Genomic DNA, 21,077 nt, shown 5'->3' on the forward strand with positions numbered 1-21,077 from the left:
AGACATCAAGAGAATGAAAAAACATACCATCAAATGGAACAAGGTATCTGCCATATGTTAGTATCCAGAATATATAATCTCTAAAATGATTTTAAAAAATCCACTAGACACTGAACAAAAGACTTGAACAAGCACTTCACAGAAGAAACAAAAGCCAATAAAAATATGAAAAGATGAAATACTCATCAGTAATCATGGAAACAGAAATGAAAACCACAATGAAAAATTTTTATATCTACCAGATTGGCAAGAATTTAAAAAATCTTTCTTATATGCTACTGGTAGGAATATAAATCAGCACAACTGCTTTGGAAACAACTTGGCCTCCGCTAATAAACGAGGATGTACACACCCTGTGAACCAGTCATTCTACTACCGTATGTATTCCCTGAGTAACTCTTCTCCTTCCCCAGGGCACATACAGGACAATCCCTAGCAGTATTTGTGATACAGACAGCTTTATAAGCAATCCAAGTGTCTCTGAATTGGCCAGAGAATAGATAAATAAATCATGGCATTTTCATATAATAGGATACATAATTATGAAAATGAGCACAGCGGTGAAAGTGAGTTACATCTAAATACATCAACATGGAACACAATTTGGGCAAAAGAAAGCAAATATGAGAAGGATATATAGAGCATGATTCTGTTTATATAATATTTAAAACCTTTACACTGTATTGATGAGGGATCCTTATGTGGTAAAACTGTATCAAGAAAAGAGTAACAAAATTCTTGTTAGTGGTTACCTTGTTAGGTGGGAAACAAAGAAGGAGGTCAGGTTGGGAAAGCTTAAATATGACTGATTTAAAGTACTGTTGATCCATTTCTTGAATCAAATTTCCTATACATACATATGTACATGTAATTTAAAATAACTGCTTAGATTTGGCTGGTTAATAAAATAAAGCATTTTTTTTTAATTTAAAATAAAAGTGGCAGCAATGTGCATTTTTATGATCAAATATATCAAAGATAAAGAATATCCCACCCCATCAAAACCTAAGGTTCTGGCGGTCAAGATTCCTGGAATCAGGGCAATATGAGAAAATATTAATTTTAGTGTTTAAATAAGTTTGGTGCTTACAAAATACAGAGCAGATTTTACTGGGTATCTCCCACAGGCAAGGGGAACTTCATATGCTCCTTTGCTATCCTTTCCGTATGGAAGATGCTGGGCCTGATTCCTTCCAAGGGGGCATGTTGGGAAAAGGCTGTATGACGTTACAGCTTTAAGTTTTAATGCCACTTCAGTCACTTTCTCACTGGATGACTGAACGAGCTACAGAATCTTAGAAAGCTTCAATCTGCTCATCTGTAAAATACAGATTAAAATAGCTACTTCCCAGGGCTGCTGTGAGAAATAGGCAACGAACGACGCAGGTAGTGTGCGCAGTAGTTAAGGATCTGACCCCCGGAGCACACTACCCGGCCCACCTGGCTCTAGTGCTCACTGCCTGACGTGGCCTCCCTAGAGCTTTGTATCCCTGGGATAAAGGAGCCTGACCTGCAGGCTTGGAACCGTGCCTGGCACACAGTAAGCGACACGTGGCTGTAATTCTGGCTGTTGTCGCTGGTATTATGATTCTCTCCCAAATGGCTAATCACTGCCCAATGTTCAATTTTCTGCAAATAGGTTCATGATAGGCTCTAAGTTTAACTCACTTAAAATACTTGTTTTTTAGTGACTTTTAAAAAAATAGCATAATGAATCACTGGGACAATTAAAAATAAGTTCTAATGTCCTCATTTCATAATCTACTCTAAATTTCCTGCCAAAGCAAAAATAAGTCTGGCAATAAATTCAAAAGATGCCCATAAAGTAGCAGCAACACTGAAGCTGTATTTTCTTCCATTTCTACTACCACTTTTGAAATCTAACAATATACTTTAAAAAAATCTAATGATATACATGTCTTTATTTTCAATATTTTAAATGTGTATAATGAAGACAGGTTTGTCTTACCATTTACCATATCCTGCTTGCATTAGTTTACCTGATTCATTACACTGATCTGAATGCACGTGCTGGATGTAAAGAATAGTCAGGACTCTAGTAACTCCTTTGCTAATGGCCTGAGCCGTTTAGCCTGCTACAGGTCAAGGTGGAAAGAGGAGGGTACTGAGAAAGGAATAGATGAACAGAACTGTTCAATGAAAAAGATTCCAAAAATGATTTGTGCTTCACCTGGTGGGGAAGAAGGAAAGAAGTCCAGAAATTGGGTACCAAGGTATTCTCAGGAAAAGAGTTCGAGGGAGGGAGATGTTCAGCAGTGGTAATGGCAGCAGTCTATAAGACTTAAAACACTGGAGGAAGGGCTCATCTTTAAAACAGGTTACCTTTAGGGAGAGAAGAGAAATTAAGAAACTTGAAGGGAACCAAAGAAACTCTAGGAGCCATTCTCACCAGGGATGGGCACTAGGAAGGCTTCTGTCTCACCCTAGACCCACCAGCCAGGACCTCTAGGGAGTAGGGCGGGGGAACATTCTGAAGAAAACATGGATTTTTTTTTTTAACTCCGTAGATGATTCTAATGCACAGCAAGGATTGAAAAAGACTGGTTTAAGGAGGCTGAAGCAAAAGTGCCCCAACTAACCCAGTGTGGTAATAGTAAAGGTAACTTACACTGCAGACCACATGAAAAGCATTAACTTGTTCTCTCTGCCTCCAAATACGCAATTCCTTGGTTTGTCCCACAACTAAGATTCCCTGGGATGCCAAAAAGAGCCATTGCTATCCCAGAGCTCTAAGCGTTAACGTTGGCTCCAAAATAAACACTAACTTTAAAAAGAAAACAGATTTGAGTGGGTATAAGTAGAATTTCCCACGAAGATTCTGATAAAAGGAATTTATACTCAATACTGTCTCCATAATCATTTAGCAACCTACTGTATATTTTGCACATACTTTAATTTAATGTTCATTTCTGTTTTTCCCCATCAATTTTGATTAATTTTTTAAACACAGGGGATTTCCTTTTCTCTCCTACTAAAAGTCTAGATTTAAGAATGGTGCTTGAATCTCACTCAAAAAATGCTTTACTACTGGGTCAGCAGGATCAACTAAAGGATGGATTCTCCATTTGGGGGCCTTGTCCCTGCCCTGTCATATATTTTAGTTGGATGAAGACATCCTTATCCAATTACACAGATAGCTAATACAAATGACTCATTTTTCAAAAATACCCCAATAAACTGAAATTATGATAGGAAACCAATTAAATGATACTTAGCGAGAATCAAATAAATTCAGGCAAAAAAAAAAATCAAGTATGCATACAGAATAAACTAGGCTTGTGTTGAGGGCAAGTTCTACAGCTGGCCCAAGAGGCTGCGTATTTACTCTGGAGAAGGGACCAGGAAGACCCAAAATAGCTGGCTATGTTTGGATTTGTAGATTTAACGTCTGTGGGTCCATAAGACAGAACAGAGAATTGTGCTGTAGAAGTCTCTAGAAGACAGATGCTAATGTGAACTATAAAAAGAAAAAGCTGTCTAATAACTAAAGCCATCCAACGCTGGAGCAAGATTCACAGGAAGAAGTGGGTCTCCATTTCTAAATGTGTTTAAAGCTGGCCAACCAGCTGTGGTAAGTATATATTTTTAAACATCAATTATTTTACTACATGTTACATATTTCTTGCTTTTAATTAGATAGTTCCAGCTTAAGAAAAAGAGATTACTGTTTAGATTCATTACGTCACAGTATGGTGACAATTAAGTTTGTGCCACCAAAGAAGACTGCGTATTTCTAAGATAACAAAATCTTAGAAGAAACTAGCAGAAGGTCAGGGAATCACTGAAAAGTTTATTACACATAGACGACTGTTCCTTAAAAGAGCTGGGGCTTTCAAGGCTCCTGGCATGGCCTGGTGTAGCCTCTGGCTCGGGGCCCTGCAGAGTGCAGGCCTCCACAGCCCGCTGCTGCTGCTGCTGCTGCTGCTGCTCCTGCTGCTGGTGGAGCTGTGTGCAATCCTCCCAACAACGGTGAGGGAGGACCCCCATGTCAACAGTGCAATGAGGACTGCAAAGGTCTTTCCATTTTTTACTTGATGAAAAATATTTAGATCCTTCAAGACCTGGGTAAAATTTTACTGCAAACCACATGGGATCACCCAGAGTCCGCTGCACTATCTGACCCTTACCACAAGGCTTGGTTCAGGAGAACGAGTACGCTTCTTACATGAATCACTAAGAGGACACCCCTACTTATCACCTGAAATCTGCATGTTCCTTGCAATACTATCTCTTCATTCTGGTTTTAAAATGTAGATTTTATTATCATTCAGGCATGGTGACCCAGGAGCTCAGGAGAAGACTACCACTAAAAGGATGGCTTGCCATTTATAGTTACCAAGAGAAGGGGGCACACAGGGCCGTGCAGGGCCACATGAGGGAGTACCAGGGTGGCTTAGGAGGCAGAAAGACCAAGGGGAAAGCATGGGAAAGTTTTTATCCTGGTTTCCCAGGAAAGGCAAGTCCAGGCAGGGTACACAGGCTGAGGACTGGTTCATTTGAATACTTTCAGCAGGCTCTGGGGTACAAATATGGTCTTTTGTGTCGGGTACCCAGCCCTAGAATGATTAGGGCAGAGAAATCCTGCCTCCTGGAGTTTAAAAGCCAGATAGAGCCTCTGCACTAGTTGGTCTGCATATGAACAATGCATTCATAGGGGTGTAGTTTACTATTTCCAGGAGTTAGCTAGCCCTGTGGTGTATTCTCTCCCAGGTCACCAAAGCCCCAGATGCCAGAGCATCAAGAATTCAGAAAATAATTAAAAAAAAAAAAAAAAAAAAAAGAATTCAGAAAATAAGAAAACAGTTAACACATCTTGCTTTATTTTTCTTCACAGCACTGCCATGCCATGTTATATGTTTGTTTACTGCTGCTCTCCCACTATGATGTCAATTCCATGAAAGCAGGAAATTCATTTGGTTCAGTACCCACAGTGCTTAGAACAGTGCCTGGCATATAGCAGGTATTTAGTAGTGTTTGTTAAGTGAATGAGTGAATAAACAAACTTGCATAAAAACATGACTTACACGAAGTTTATAAGGGGAGTGGGGTACAAGGACTACTTCTCTTAAGTACTTGAAATTATTTCCTCAAACTTGAAACTATTAACTAACTTCTTCATAGCTACTACAAAGAAAAGCTTCAGATCAGTTCCCAATCAAGTTTTCATAAATCCTCAATTAGGGAAATTTAACTAATTGCAGTAAGGTAGCATAATGAAATGGAGAGGGCCTACACTTTGGAGTCAGACTAAGATCAACATGTTTGCTCCAACAGTCACTAACTGGAGGGCTTGGCTACATCAACTTCTCAGAGTCTGTCTCCTCACTGGAAAATCAAGACGGTAATAATGCTCACCTAACAGAGCATGAAGGTGAAAAGATACCTATCAGACTAGCTAATGTCAAGAAGCCTTTAAGTGTAGGAACATGGGGAACACACGCTCTAGTATGTAATGACCACGAATTCCTATCCAATAACACACTCGGGACATCGCTTGCCACGAGCACTCTATTATCTGAACTGCGGTAAGCATGTTTTCACGAAGAGGTCACTGACGCTCAACTCAGTGCTAACCACACCTGTCATAAATGACTGATTGCTCAAGTATCAATCATTAGTTAGGGGACTTTGAGCAGGTTACTTTATCTCCCTGGCCTCTCTTTCCTGAATAAGAGAACTTACCTCATGCAGCTGTAAAGATTTATGTATTCCCCACAAACTTCATATGTGGAAGCCCTAACCCACAATGTGGTATCTGGAGATGGCACATCTGAGAATTAAGTAGGTTTGGATGAGGCCATGAGGGCAGTCCTTATGATAAAATTAGCACCCTTATAAGTAGAGACGCACTGGAGACTGTGCACAGGTGCCCACGCAACCTCCCCCTCCCCCATCTTTGCCGTGAAGGCGCAGTGAGATGGTAGCGAGCCAAAAAGAGCTCTTACCAGGACCCAATCGTGCTGGCACCCTGATCTTGGACTTCCCAGCCTCTAAAACTGTGTAAAATAAATGTCTGTTGTTTAAGTTACCCAGTCTCTGGTACTTTGTTATAGCAGCTTGAGCAAACTAATATGATGACTTGATAGAGGTAATAAACTTAGCACAGGCTTAACATACACCAAACGCACTGACGGCAGCCACGGTCAGATGCAGTCCACTGCAATTAAGTCCCTCAAGAGATGTCAGCCAGAGCCTAGCATCCAACCCTTAAGCTTTACTTATTTCCTGAGAGGGTAAAATTTAAACAAACAAGCAAATAAAAAACATCTCCCACCCACACCTAAAACCAAGCAAACAAAAAACTAATACTCAGCATGACACACAATACGAGCAAACACTCGGTCCTGACGTGCCAACTAATATTATCAGCTCTCCTGAGGGCTTTTAAGTGGTAACTTATTTAATTCTCGCCACAGCCCTAGAGGTACTGTTATTATTCCAGTTTTAAAAACAGGAAAACTAAGATCCAGGGAGGTAACCTGTCACACAGCTAGGCTGGGCTGAAGCCTAGATTTGAACCCATGCAGCCTGGCCTCACTGTGTTCCTGACCATTACTCACACTCCCTCTTTACGTTAACAGTCTACCACAAGACTGAAGAAAGAATGTTAATAACTTCAGATGGCTTACACTTAGTGTCCTGGCACGTCTTAATAAAACTTTATATTTTTGAATAGGTAAACACATTTTTAAAAAATGAGCCATGACTTGCTTCTTAATGACAGACTCAGATTTAATAAAACAAGACCCAGCAAGATTACCTGCATATAACCAAATCAAAGCTAAAAATGACTTTGTAAAACCAGGAAGATGACTAACATTTTACTATTCCTGTTGTTTTCAAAACTATTATAGATACACAACATTACAGAGTTCTTTAAAGGCTGGCCTAAAAGACATTCATGAATAGAAAATGTCTCAGGAATAGCAGTTAGAAGTTGAGAAGTACAAAAACAATGGAGAAAAATACATTTTCCTAGACTTCAACATTTATTAACTCAATGGCTGGAAAAATAAAAAGGAAAAAAGGAAGAACTTGTCAGTGAAAATGACAACAGTTTGCAAATACGCAGTCAAATCAAGTTTACTTACACGTGTTTATTAAATATACCTGATTCCACGTGCCTGAATATTGTAAACATTTTGAAGTCGACACTACTTTAATACCCGTGTTCAAACACTGCCTGAATGAGCCAGTCCACATTTTTTTGGTAGTGGCAGCACAAAAGGACTGCATATTGTTGACAGCAGAATGCTCCTTAATGTAAATGTTAGCTCCTAAGGCAGTGCCCCAAGCTCCAGAGTTTAAAATCACAATAAAAAAAAAAGAACCACCCACTCCTGACACAGGTGTGATACAACTATGAGTCGTGCTAAGGAAGAAAAAAGCTGCAAGAACCACTATTTCAAAGGGAAAAGATGCCAAGTATACTCCATTCTGCTGCTACTTTTCCTATGGAAAAGGAACTCGGCAAAAAAGAATTTGAAAGAAATATTCAGAGAATGCTTCTAGTTTATAAGAAAACACGCTTATACACACGATTTAAAACAATGTCCTATAACCTGAAAACAATACACTTACCAAATCATTTAACTTGGACAGATCTGGTTTTAGTATAAATCTTTTGTGGATGGTTCATAATTGAACTACACCACAAACAAATCTTCAAGACTTTTTAGATTATTTATGTGCCAAAATCAATGCTGAAGCAAATCCCCATAATCACACTATCAGGCTAACCAGACAACCTATTATGCACTCAATTGATAATAATGTGACAAACAGTAATTCATAACTAATAAAAAACAATAGTGGCAATTAAAGACCATGACCAAAAACAGTGAAAAAAAGCAAGCAAGAAGGAAAAATTACAACCAATTCAGGATAATACTACGGTAAGATTCTTCCTAGAAAACTGCTAGAACTCCAGTTATCTGCAAGTACACACGAATAGTGGAAAATCTGTAACATCATTAGAATATTGAACTAGAATCCTCAGCAAACTTCTGTACATGTTAATTTTAGTAACCCCCAACTACTTACTAGTACCAAATCCTTAGATATATGAAGAAATAAAAGTGTAAGGAAATGGATACAATTTCTTCTTTGGAATAAAGGACTGGAATTTTTGGATCTTTCCAGGGCCATTCTGAGAACCTTTAAGGTCCACTATTCTCTGCAGAACCACTTGTTTAAATACCATTTTCAGTGTAAGATAAAGCCTGTTTCCCTCCCCCACCCAGCTCGCTCTCTCTCTCACACACACAGAGTTCCAAATTATTATGATATAAATGGAAAATAGCCATTAGAAATATATTAGAAGTGTATACAGGCCATTACACGTAAAATATCTTACACATACAATGCTTTGCTGTTTACAAAGCTCTAATATGCATTATTTCATTAATAAATCCATCATGAGAAGATTAAATCTCTATTTAATTATTTTTTTAACTGAAGTATAGCTGATATACAATATTATGTTTGTTTCAGGTGTACAACATAGTGATCTGACAATCAAACACATTATGAAATGATCACTGTGACAAGTCCAGTAACCATCTGTCACCAAACAACATTACAGAATTATTGACTACATTTTTTATGCTGGGTATCATATCATATCCCTGTGACTCGTTTATTTTGTAATGAAGTTTGTACCTTTTAATCCCCCTTATCTATTTCACTTGACTCCCTTCTGGCAACCAGCAGTTTTGCTCTCTGTAAGTCTGTTTCTGTTCTGTTTGTCCATTTGTTTTGTTTTTTAGATTCCACATAAAAGTGAGGTCATAAGGTACTTTTCTTTCTGTTTGACTTAATTCACTTAGCAAAATTATCTCCATTTTTAAAGATGAGAAACCCAAGGCCCAGAAAGTTAAAGTGACTTGCTCAAGGTGAAGTTAGACATTCAGCTAAGTGGTAGAGTAAGGAGTTAATTCAGGACTTCCTGTTCTTATTTCAAGGTCTCTGTACCCCTCAACTATTGTAGGCCAAATGTAGAAATAAATGAAGTATGTAAAAAACCTTTGCAAAACTAAGAAGAACAAAAAGGATCTTATTATGAAGATCATTAATCATTCACTGATGCATCAGTGAAATACCTCTGACCAGGCCCTACCTGAGCAATTAAATCTCCCCCATGGGTCCGTGATCTGACTTAGAAAAGAGGCCCAGGTGATTTTAACATGCACCAGAGTTGAGAACTTCTGCTCTACATTAGATGACACAAATGGCAACACTGCATTACAAACATGCTTTCAATTATCATCCAGCTTTACCTTTATATTTTCCTTTTATATGAATTAATCATCACTCCTTAATTAGACTAGTGTGACAGTTTAGTAAAGCCAAAGTGCTAACTTTAAAAGATCTCAGTATTAGCTGTGAGAAAGCTGTATAGCTCCACATAAGACTAATTACATGAAAATATGTTGTTCTTTTTAAAAACATTCTAGTCAATATTTAGAATATTCAATTTAAATGTAGAGCCTTCAGTTTGTGCTAATAACATTTAAAAATCATTATCTTCAACTGAAAGAAAAAATCCAACAATATTACCTTTAAACAACATTACATTTCATTTGCATTCATTTGAGGAAGAGGAAGCTTTACTGTACTAAACACAAGAAATAAAAATAACAGCAGAGGTAATTAAGGGACAAATCAGATGGCAATCAGCATTGAAAAATCATTAAATAAACCCTGGATACTGGACAAATCTTACCTTTTGTAGACTTGTTGGATTCAACTGAGTTTTGTCAATTATTTTTATTGCAACCTAGAAAAAAAAATAAATATTTATGGATTTTAAGAATCTGGTACTTAGACTAATTGTTAATAGTTTTGTAAATGCCCAGACGTGGCATTGTTAAAAAGTAAGCAAGTAAACAAACCTCAAAACCTCAAATTCAACTAGTTACAATGATGTTTTACATTTCATAAATATTTTATAGTTGACAAGAAGGGCTTGCCCCCTTCCCCCAAAAGGGAGACAGATTACACAATGAAAACACTTCTAAAAACATGGTAACATAGCAAATCTAATCACTACTTACTGACACTTCAATTTTACCTGACTCTGGGATCCAAGGGCAGAAACTATAGCTTTTACAGATTTTTACAGCCCAAAATGCTTCCCAGAGTGTCCTGCACGAAGTGGGAGCTTGATAATTGAGTAAATATATGAACAAATAGGTTGATGTTGAATCTGAAAACTTTAAAAACATTTTATTAAAAAAAAAAGAAAAGTCCTTCAGACAGTTAAAGAAGGAAAAGGCACTAGTTTCAGATGAATCCACAGGCTAACCAAGTGAACATATAAGAGGCAACAAATGGGTCACCTATTAGCCACTGTTCAAAAAGGGGTAAGGCAGTCTAAAAGCAAGCCACTAAGACAAAGGAAGAAAGAACTATAACTTCTAGTTATATGCACTCTTAAAAAAAGAAAAAAATTAAATTTTACTAATATTTACTAAATGGGCCTGTATTGGCATCCTCACCTGTTCAGTTTGTATTTCTTGCTTAAAAGTGAACTACAGACATCTAAAACTAAGAACTATGGATTTTGAGAAGGAGGGATGGAAGGGCAGATAAGTGAAGAGAGAGGCTTTGCCATGAATTGGGGAACATAATTAAGCCAGCTCTGCACCGACCTCGCCCCACATCGGTGAGGCTGTGGTCCTCCTGTGCATCCTTCAGAAAACAGATCCAGTAAGAAGCACTGAAGAAAGGGACTGTAGCCAAAGTCTGGGGAAAGTGTTCAGAGATTCTTTATGTCAATGCTTCTCACACTCTCTGTCCCCTTTACATTTTTAAACATTATGATGACTCTAAATATGGGTTATATTATCAATATCTAACATATTATAAATGAAAACTGAGAAAGTATAAAAACAAGTGCTAAACAATTCAGTTCAACGTAATGATATTCAACAAATGATGCTGGGGAAATGATATCCATGTGCAAAAGAATGAAATTGGAATCTTAACCTTGTATCACACACATAAATTAGCTCAAAGTAGATCAAAGACCTAAATGTAAGACCTAAAACTATCAAATTCTTAAAAGAAAACAGGGGGCTGGTTGGGGGGTGCGTGGGGGGACCAGCTCAGTGGCAGAGCGCATGATTACTGCAGTGGTTCAATTCCTAGCACTTCCATTAAAAAAGAAAAGAAAATATAGGGCAAAAGCTTCATGACATTGGATTTGGCAATAATTACTCAGACATGACACTACAGGCACAGGCAACAAAAGAGAAAAACTGGACTTCATGAAAATTTTAAAATTTTGTGCGTAAAAAGGAAGTATCAGCAGAGTAAAAAGGCAACCCACAGAATGGGAAATAATATTTGCAAATTATGTATCTGATAAGGTATTAATATCCAGAACATACAGAGAACTCTGAAAACTCAACAACAACAAAAAACTCAATTAAAAAATGGGTAAAGGTAACTGTACATCCAAAACATGTGTAGTTGACCATACAGGAATTATACCACAATAAAAGGTGCTAAAAAAAATGGGCAAAGGACTTGAGACATTTCTCCAAAGAAGATATACAAATGGCCAATAAGCACATAAAAAAGACACTCAACATCACTTATTTTTAGGAAAATGCAAATGAAAACTACAAGATACTACTTCGCACCCAATCAGATGGCTACTGCTAAAAAAAGCCCCAGAAAAAATAAGCCTTGGTGAGGATGTGCAGAAATTGGAACCCCTACGCACTACTGGTAGGAATTTATACAGCTACTGTAAAAAATAGTACAGAGTTCCTCAAAAAATTAAAAATAGAATTATCGGATGATCCAGCAATTCCACTTCTGGGTATGTACCCAGAAGAATTGAAAACAGGGATTTAAAAAGATATCTGTACACCCATGTTCACAGAGCCTTATTCATAACAGCGAAGATGTGGAAGCAACCGAAGAGCTCATCAAGGGATGAGTGGAAAAGCCTGGTGTGGTATATCCCTAAGATGGAATGTTATTCAGTCTTAAAAGGAAATAAATTCTAGCACATTTTACAACATGGATGAACCTTGAGGACACAATGATACATGAAATAAGTTAGTCACAAAAGGACAAATACCGTATGCTTCCACTCATTTGAGGTACCTAGAGGAGTCAAATTCATACAGACGGAAGTAGAATGGTGGTTGCCAGGGGCTGGGGAACGTGGAGTTAGTGTTTAACAGGTACAGAATTTCAGTTTTACAAGATGAAAAGAGCTCTGGAGATGATGACTGCACAACATTATGTATTTAATACCACTGAAATAAACACTTAAAAACAGTTAAGATAATATACTTTATGTTATGTGTATTTCATCACTATTTTAAAAATTGAAAGAAGTCTATTACATGTTAATATAAGTCACATTTTTATGAAACTCTCCTGCAGTCAATCTGTTATTGTATCACGTCACATAGCCTCTGAAAAATTCTACTTTACACACATGAGAGAGAATGGAGAAGCAAATAATGTTGTAATAGTATTACCAAAACAGTTTTGACTTCATAGACCCCCTAAAATGGTCTCAGAAAACCTCCAAGAGTCCACATTTCTAATTCAAGAACGGCTGCACTATTCATATAACACTTTTTTTTTAATTGCTTAACTTGGTCTGAAGCCTCCATCTGCCCATGTTATTTGATTACTTCCTATGAACCTAATTAATCTCCAGGGGAGCTAATGAAAGGGAAATGCTGTAACAAGCCATCCAGTGAGTTTGATCCGGAAATGAAAGGAACCCACCACCCCTTCACTCTGGCCTGGAGAAGGGGGAAAAAAAAATCAGAACTGGTGGGTGAGGGGAGAGTTCATGAGTGAGTGTGCTAGCAAAAACCAAAGTGAGAATTCTAATTCTGTATTTGGAAAATACAAGTCTTGACGGAACTACAGTAAATAAGATGAAAGGAAATACTGACTGCTGGAATATGCAAACAATGACCACCTTGTGCACATCTGCATTGGGAAGAAGACATCTCATTCAGTGCTACAGCCCAGGCACAATACCACTACACGAGAAGCTTCTTGCTGAGGTGATCTGAAGCCCTGAACACTCAAGCCAGTAACTGCCCGCATCAGAGATGGAGATAGTAGCAGTAAAGAAACAGGGTTTCCGATATTTTAACAAATACCAGTGTGGTTTAGAACATTCAATTATTTTAGAGTTGAATGAATTAATTTTCTTCAAATTCTACTTTCATAAGTAATTTTATGTGGCAAATTCAGATCTCCCAATTTCCAAAGAAATCCATCAGAGAACACTTCTGGTCACAATCCTATTTTCCTCCTTCTTCCCATGGCCAAATCCATCAACTATGCTTCCTTTTCAGTTCCTCTTCACTCTGATCTTCTGAGACTTTGTTTCTATTCTCCTGACAGGCCCTCCATCACTAGTTTCTTCTGGTTCTACTCAGTATCCGCCTTCTATTCTAAAGATTCTATTCTGATTGTTATTAAACATTTTCATTTTCAAGGACTGCTGTTCAAATAGTATCTAAAGCAAAAACAGGAGCTCAAAATACATCACATTCAGCTAAATCAAACTGTATAAGAGTTAATTTATCAAAAGCAAGTGTCCTCAGAATGAAACACTCTCCTGTAACAAGATGTGTATGGGTGGCAACAAAGCCTGAGGGGAAGCTCCTAATCCCCTCTTCCTCCCAGTTCCCTGCTGGGATAACGCAACTACCAAAGTAACCTTGGCCCAGAGCTAGAGTCTGGAGAAGAGCTCAGACCTCATGGTTACCAAAAGAGGAGGCAGTTGTGGGCATCACCAGGTACCTCAGAAAGATGGACACTGGAGAGAAGACCACTCACTCATTCCCAAGACTATGGAGTCCCGCATGTGTGCGTGCAGGCACAGCAAACGCCAGGGGAGTTCACTGGGCGACGGAACAGGAGTGTCCCTGTCACTTGTGTAAAGTTCTGGGAAATTCCATTCACCCCGATGCCTGAAGCAAAGTGGAAAATTACAAAATAGGGATAAAGTGAGCTCATACACAAGAAGGGCTTTTCCCCCAACATTCCACAAATCAAGAGTCCAACAAACACATAGCAAACACCCCACTGGAGAGAAATCTTCACCTTCCACTTTCTGTCAATTAACCTCTAGTTAAAAAGATCCTTATATCCTGCTCTTGACAGGTGTTAAAGCATCTACAACCACCAAAGGAGCAGGTAAAAAAAAAAAAAAAGAAAAAGAAAAAAAAGAAAAAGAAAAAGATCCTAGTCCTTTAAGAGGACACAGTAACCCAGAAGAATGGCATATTAGTCAGCTTGGCTGTCATAACAGAAAACACCATAGACTGGGTGGTTTAAAGAGCATTTTCTCAGTTTGGGAGGCTGGAAGTCAGAGATCAGGATGCCACCACGGTCAGTTCCTCTTGCTCACAGATGGCCACGTTCTGACCATGTCCTTACAAGGCGGAGAACGAAAGCAAGCCCTCTGGTGTCTCTTCTTATAAGGACACTAATCCTATCAGATCAGGGGCCTATCCTTACAACCTAATTTAACCTAATCATTTCCACAAAGGTCCTACCTCCAAATAGGCTTTAACATATGAATTCTGGGGGACACAATTCAGTCCACAGCAATCAACCTGTTGGCTACAAAATGAAACCTCAAATTAAAACTGAACAATACACAACAAAATGGGAGAATGCCATAAGCATAAAGTGGAGTAAAAGAGGCAGACACAAAATAATACTGTATGGTTCCATTAGTACAATTTTAATAGAAAAAACAATATCTATGGTATTTTAGAAGTCAAGACAGTGGATGCCTTGGAGAGGAAGGACAGTGAAATGATTAGGAGATAGAAGGGAGGGCTTCTGGAGTTCAAGTCATGGCATATTCTTGCCCTGGGTCATGGTTATGCAAATTTGTTTACTTTGTGATAATTTATCAAGCTATACACTTAATTTGGGCACTTTTTCTGGATGTGTGCTTTATTTCAATACAGAATTATTTTTTTTTAAGTCAGTGATGACTTTAAAAAACCATAATGAAAAGTCAATGGATAATGATGACTAAAACTGAAAAATAATTAAGAATAAAACATGCTATTAAAGGATACAAAAGTAAAACCTAAAAAATCAGTTTAAAAGACTAAAAGTGGCCATATTAGGAGATTAGGAAAAGGGGGAAGGGGAGCAGCAGACACTTAAAAAAAAAAAAGCTTTGACTCTTTAAACTGTATAATATATAACTTGAACAAAAATAAATAGAACTTTTTTTGTAACCATAAGGAGGACATATGGTTAAAGATAACAGTGATCACATGCATTTCTTTCACCTCCCCAATTAAAGGACAAAGACAAAATGGCAAAGAATATCAAAGAGAATAGGAGAAGTGGCATCAGCAAACAAGTGACTTTAAACACTTTCTAGGAGACAAAAATCAGAGGCACACGTAGCAGGGTACGTACAAGCCTGGAGATGCTCAAAGAAGGGTATAATCCAGGAAAAACTTTACTGACCAAGGAAAGTAACTGTGTGCTTTGTGGAAGATTCTAGTGTCAAGGCCGACCTTCCTCCTGGCCACCACAAAGCTCAGCCAGGACCCTCCACATACCTCACGCAGAGAGCTCTCAGCTTGCTTCTTAGTTCTCCACACTTGAAACTGTTTCCAAGAATCAGACATATGAGGAAAGCCTACAATTTTTTCTAATACCCCTTCCCATATATCTGTACTTAGGAGAAAACACCAATAATCAAGCCTCTTCTTTCAAAAAAAAAAAAGAGAGAGAGAGAGAGAGACAGCTGGTTCTCTTTATTCACAGCAATTGTGTTCTATGAATCACTGTGAACAATGAACCATTTCCTAGGAGAAATACAGAAATTCCTGTGAACCCTGGTCATAATATTTTCATCAACTGAGCAATATATAACCTTGTTTCATGTATGTTTCTGTTTAAGGACTCCTCATTTACTATACATTATTGATTCATTAACACTGAACAGCACTAACTCATCCCTGAATGAAGCTTATCTAACAAATGTACTTTCTTGGGGGAGGATACAGCTCAGGGGTAGAGTGCGTGCTGGGTTCAATCCCCAGTACTTCACTAAAAAATAAAATAAAAATTTAAAAAATTAATTAACAAATGTATTTGCTCTATAAAGCACATCACAGCCTTCCACTTAGGAACACTGGCTAGTACCTCAGCCCTACACTTGGGAGCCATTTTAAACATCAAAAACCACCAACAAAACACACAAAAATGTGAAAAATTGGACTAAACAGACCGCAAAATGGGCATTTGGTAACAGTATAAAGGCTGAAACAAGGTAGAGTGCCACCTTGTTACAATGCAGCTGGGAATTGCACATTAAGCAATTCAAACTTCTAGCTGTTCTGTGCATGTCCAAAGAGGACTGAAGCAGCATGCTAGTTTTGACTTTGAGACTGCAAACACACTTGTTTTGAATAAACATTCTATTAATCACTAGCCCCCGCCCCCCCCCCCAAAGTCACAACTCGCTGAGTTTGGTATAGCACCAAAGAACAGTATTCGGAACCACCAGAAAGGGGGTTGAGATACCCCTTTCTTTTCAGCTGCATCTCTGTGTAGGGCTGGATTTTCTTCATATACTTCTACCAGAACAACATACCAAAACAGTCAAAATGCAGAAGTAGCTATGAAACTCCAGCTAACTTCCTAATTTAGCCAGACATTAAAGAGACTTGTGAAAAATTAAAATAACACCCTTCTCAATAATTTGTTTTAGGAAATAGCTATTTTTCATTAAAATGTTATTTATATTAACATGTAACAGGTCTGCTATTATTTTAAATTAATACATATTTTCAGTTTCTTAGTATTAACTTCTAATACAGTAAATAGTAATAGACACAACCCATATAAACAAAAGCTTGCTGTGAATCCTCAAATTATAAAGTTTAATGGAACTCTGAGACAAAAATGTTTGAAAACTGTTGTTCTAACAATGGAACTGCACATAACCTACAATTATGATTTACACAGCAATGCAGAAAACTGCTTAGGATAAAATTCTGAGGGGAAAAAATCAGGATACAAAATTATGTTGAAAATACATATAAAATACAGAGAATATACAAAAAATAAAAATGGTATTCAGAATATTATGATTGCGGGAATTTTTTCCTCTCTCATCTCCAAACTTCCTCTAAAGCTATTAAAGTAGTCTTCACATACACACAAAAAGTGACTAAAACATATAACCATTTAGTTAAAGTCTCAAGAAGTTTAGTACATTACAGGATGAAGAACTAGGGTTTTATCATTCTTATAACCAACAACAAACACTTACTGAGTACTCAGAGGCCAAGGTAAATGAGACTCAAGATCTAATCCTTCCCTCTTCCCTCTGTCTGGTGTCTCCTGTAGTGCAGGAGAGAGGACAGAGACATGACAAGTTAACAGCACAAGTCCAGGTAAACGTGGAGGACTGACAGTAATAGCATACAGCCATAACAAGTTAAGACAACAATGGGAAAGATATTTCAAGAATTTCTGAAAGAAAGAGGAGAAAGCAGAGGAAAGGACACTATAACCAGAAACAATGTGATTTCCCCAGCACGACTTGGGAAAGACTCCAGACTTGGAGGTTCTGGGCAACCAAAGATGACAGGGAAGCTGCTAGGCTAACTCTAAAGTCAAAAATCTTTATAGAGAACACTGCTGCTCCCCAACCCAACCAAGAACCACTGGAAATCTATCCCGTGGAGAAGATAATGAGGCTCTGGACTACAGGCCGACGGGCCCAGGAGAGGGCAGAAGTGAGGCATGGAGATGAAAAGGGAGGAATTACTGTCAGAATGGCACTGAGGGGTGGGATCACAGGTCCACCCAGACAGAATAGGGGATCTAAGCTTAACCTACAGAACTGAACAGTTCCAGAAAAGAAAGAGACTAAAGACAGATATCTGGTATCTGCCAATAAAAGCACTGGACAAGTCCCAAAAGGAAAGCTCTGAGGTCAAACATATCTTACGCATGCAAACGCAGCTTCTGGTCAGCTTCTTACGGTTTCACCTTAAATACAGACAAATAACCAGAGGTTACCAGGTTCCAAAGAAAGTCTCTGTATGAAAGACAGACACCAAGCGAGAACCCCAGAAAAGAGAAACTATGTAGGGAGCAAAAAAATCTATCTTAAAAAAATAAATAAATAAAGCCTTTACATATCCTCAGGAAATTAACAGAGAAATAGCATTCATGATACCAGAACTGGATACTATAAAGACAACTAATCAGAAAATAAGAAGTAACTGGGAGGAGAGGGGAGGACATACAGGAACATAAATGTAATAGAAAGATTGGAAGATAAAAGTAAAGACATCTCCCAGAAAGTAAAATAGAAGAAACATAGAGATAGAAAACAAAAAAACATTTTTTTTTAAATCGAGGCTCTTTCAAGAGTTCCAATTCCTGATTAATTAGAATACCAGAATTAAGATTTTTAAATTATAAAATAAGACAATTCCCAGAACTGAAAGAATTTCCACCTTAAAAGGGTCCGATGAGCACCAGGAACAATGAATGAAGACCAACTCTTTGGGACTTCACTGTGAAATTTCTAAACAGCAAGGATAAAGGATAAAGGTCTAAAAAGCTTCTAGAAATGGGGAAAAAAAAAGCCACATGCTTAAGCCATTTACAGTGTTATATACACTAGTCTTTAGAACTATCAGCATCTGAAAACCCTTTATGATCTTAATCTTACTGAGTTCCCCACTCTAACCACCTCTTCCTACTCTTCCCATCCACTCATTCTAGAACTCCAGTAACTGTCTGAACTCAGCAGGATCTATAATCCATTGATCCCACCACCTTCTTATGGTCTGCCTTCCCCTTCAAGTTCTTACTTCCGACTTAGATCTGTAGTCCTTCATTGTAATCACTCCCTTGGGTATTCCATATCACTAAGTGTGACAAAATTCCAACCACCTACAAACGTCATGCCTGCACCTGGTTAACTGAATGTTGCTGGAAAGTAAGTTACAGCTGTGCTGTTATTTCCATTTTAAATCCATGATCACCAACCTCAAAGAAGCTTTAGGGCTGCCTGGTAATTCTACTGCATTTCTCCATTCCATTCACTCTGCTAGCCCATTAGCTACTGTAACCTTCTCAGATCTCTGGTATCTCCTATCTCCTCGATAATCACACTCTTAGTTGATAATCTCCCTTTCCATTTTACTGAAAAAAGAGCTGCAATAAGAAAACTTCTCAAGCTCCCACCACCACACAGAACCACTCACCTACAGAGTACTGGCATAGTACTGGTACTCTACTTTCCTCCTGTTTCTAAGTAAGAACCATCCAAGTTATCCAAGGCCAATTCTTCTACCATCCACTCTCACCCCTCCAATATCTCTCACAAGCACCACTTTTACTGCCTGTTAAATTACTGCCATTAGCAGACAAACATGTTGGTATTCTGCCCACCTTTAAAAAAATATCTTGGCCTGACATCTCTCTGTAGCCACCATCTCATTTATTTGTGCCTTGAAAGAGCTTTCTTGCTGTCTCTAATCTCCATCCCCCTATTCTCTCTTAAACTAAAACATTACATCATATGCATGGGTACTGCAAGATAGCTGAAAGATATATTGGAACACCTGGGACAACTAGCAGAAAATACACAGAACCATAAGACAGTTTAAAAATAAAAAACCTGATGGGGGAGGGGACAGCACAGTGGTAGAGTGAGTGCTGTGCATGCACAAGGTTCAATCCCCAGCACCTCCAATCAATCCATCCATCAATCAATAAGCAAGCAAGCAAGCCTTTTTACCCCTATCCCCCCCAAAAAAACCTTGAGGCAACTATTAATTCTAAACACAGTAAAAAATTATGTAATAAAAAAAATTATTGTGGTCCAATACTGAACAATATTTACATAGCTTAATTAAATAAAAACACTTTAACTTTAACCAAATACATTGTTGCAACAGAAAGACTGAGGATAGCACAGCGAAAAAAAATGACAATGAATATATGTATGTTCACGTATAACTGAAAAACTGCTCTACACTGGAATTTGACACATCATTGTAAAATGACTAACTCAATAAAAAGTATTAAAAAGAAAGACTGAGGAAAGGAAAGTAGATATGGAAGTGAGTTATTCAAGAAAGCTATATCCATCTTCCATATGGAGAAAGTCAGTGATGTCTACAATAATAAATCTGGAAATAACCAAGAGTATCAGAAGAAAGATCCTGAAAAATTTGAAAGTAGGAGCCTTTGAGTAATGTTACTGAGTGATAAGGATGAGTGGGAAGAGTCCAGTTTCAGTTAGGAACTTCTTAGTATTATTTGACTTTTTAACCTACATACATGCATCACTTTTGAAAAAATAATTTTTTAAGATAATAAAAAACAGCCTCAATTAAGTACCAAATGACAGATACAAGTAAATTCTCCAATGATTCATGTAAGGGGAGAGATCTCTGGGAGGCTATAAAAATAAGTGGGGGGTAAAAATGAACTTGAAATAAAACCTTGACTTGAAAGAAAACTAATACTAAAACGGACAATATTTCAAAGACCAAAATAATCTTCAGCTGTGAAAAGCTAGCCAAACACATGACAGCAGATGGAACTAACATCCCCAAATCCCAAAAATGGGACGGCTGCTTCTATGACAATAAGAGTAATAAGTAGCATTTTGACCAAAGATCTAAATCAGATGAATTTTATGACTAGAGCTTGTATTTTTAAACATACGTAAAATAAGGATTTTGGCGTATTTCTGATTGGTTCATGGTCTAAAAATGAAGAATCATCCTAGCAAGAGGGGTCTCACCTACACCAGATGTCTACCACAATCATTCCACTTTAAAGACTTGATTAGAAACTGTTCTCTAGATGTAAGATGTTCTCTTGTTTATAATTCATTACACGAATTTGTTCAGTAGAAATGCCATTCTTCCAATTCATAAATTTTCTTGAGCATCTTTTATGTTCACAATAACCTTGTAACATAAGTGTATGATCCAGATTATCCCCGTTCTCTTCTTTTAGGGAATTCTTTTCACTATATGATTCTA

At 37.8% G+C, this 21,077-nt stretch overlaps 1 protein-coding gene across 12 annotated transcripts in view; it reads right to left on the bottom strand.

Moving 5' to 3' along the window:
• The window catches only part of MARK3 (microtubule affinity regulating kinase 3), a 92,491-nt gene that overhangs the window by 50,735 nt on the left and 20,679 nt on the right, over positions 1–21,077 (bottom strand). For all 12 annotated transcript variants that reach the window (XM_074364925.1, XM_074364920.1, XM_074364918.1 and 9 more), the window contains one exon: positions 9,746–9,799. In XM_074364925.1, coding sequence (XP_074221026.1) covers positions 9,746–9,799 — 54 coding nt within the window. Of the gene's footprint in view, positions 1–9,745; positions 9,800–21,077 lie in introns of those variants that run through there.

Source organism: Camelus bactrianus, chromosome 6 (genome assembly GCF_048773025.1).
Source record: "Camelus bactrianus isolate YW-2024 breed Bactrian camel chromosome 6, ASM4877302v1, whole genome shotgun sequence".
In the NCBI taxonomy this organism is placed as follows: Eukaryota; Metazoa; Chordata; class Mammalia; order Artiodactyla; family Camelidae; genus Camelus; species Camelus bactrianus.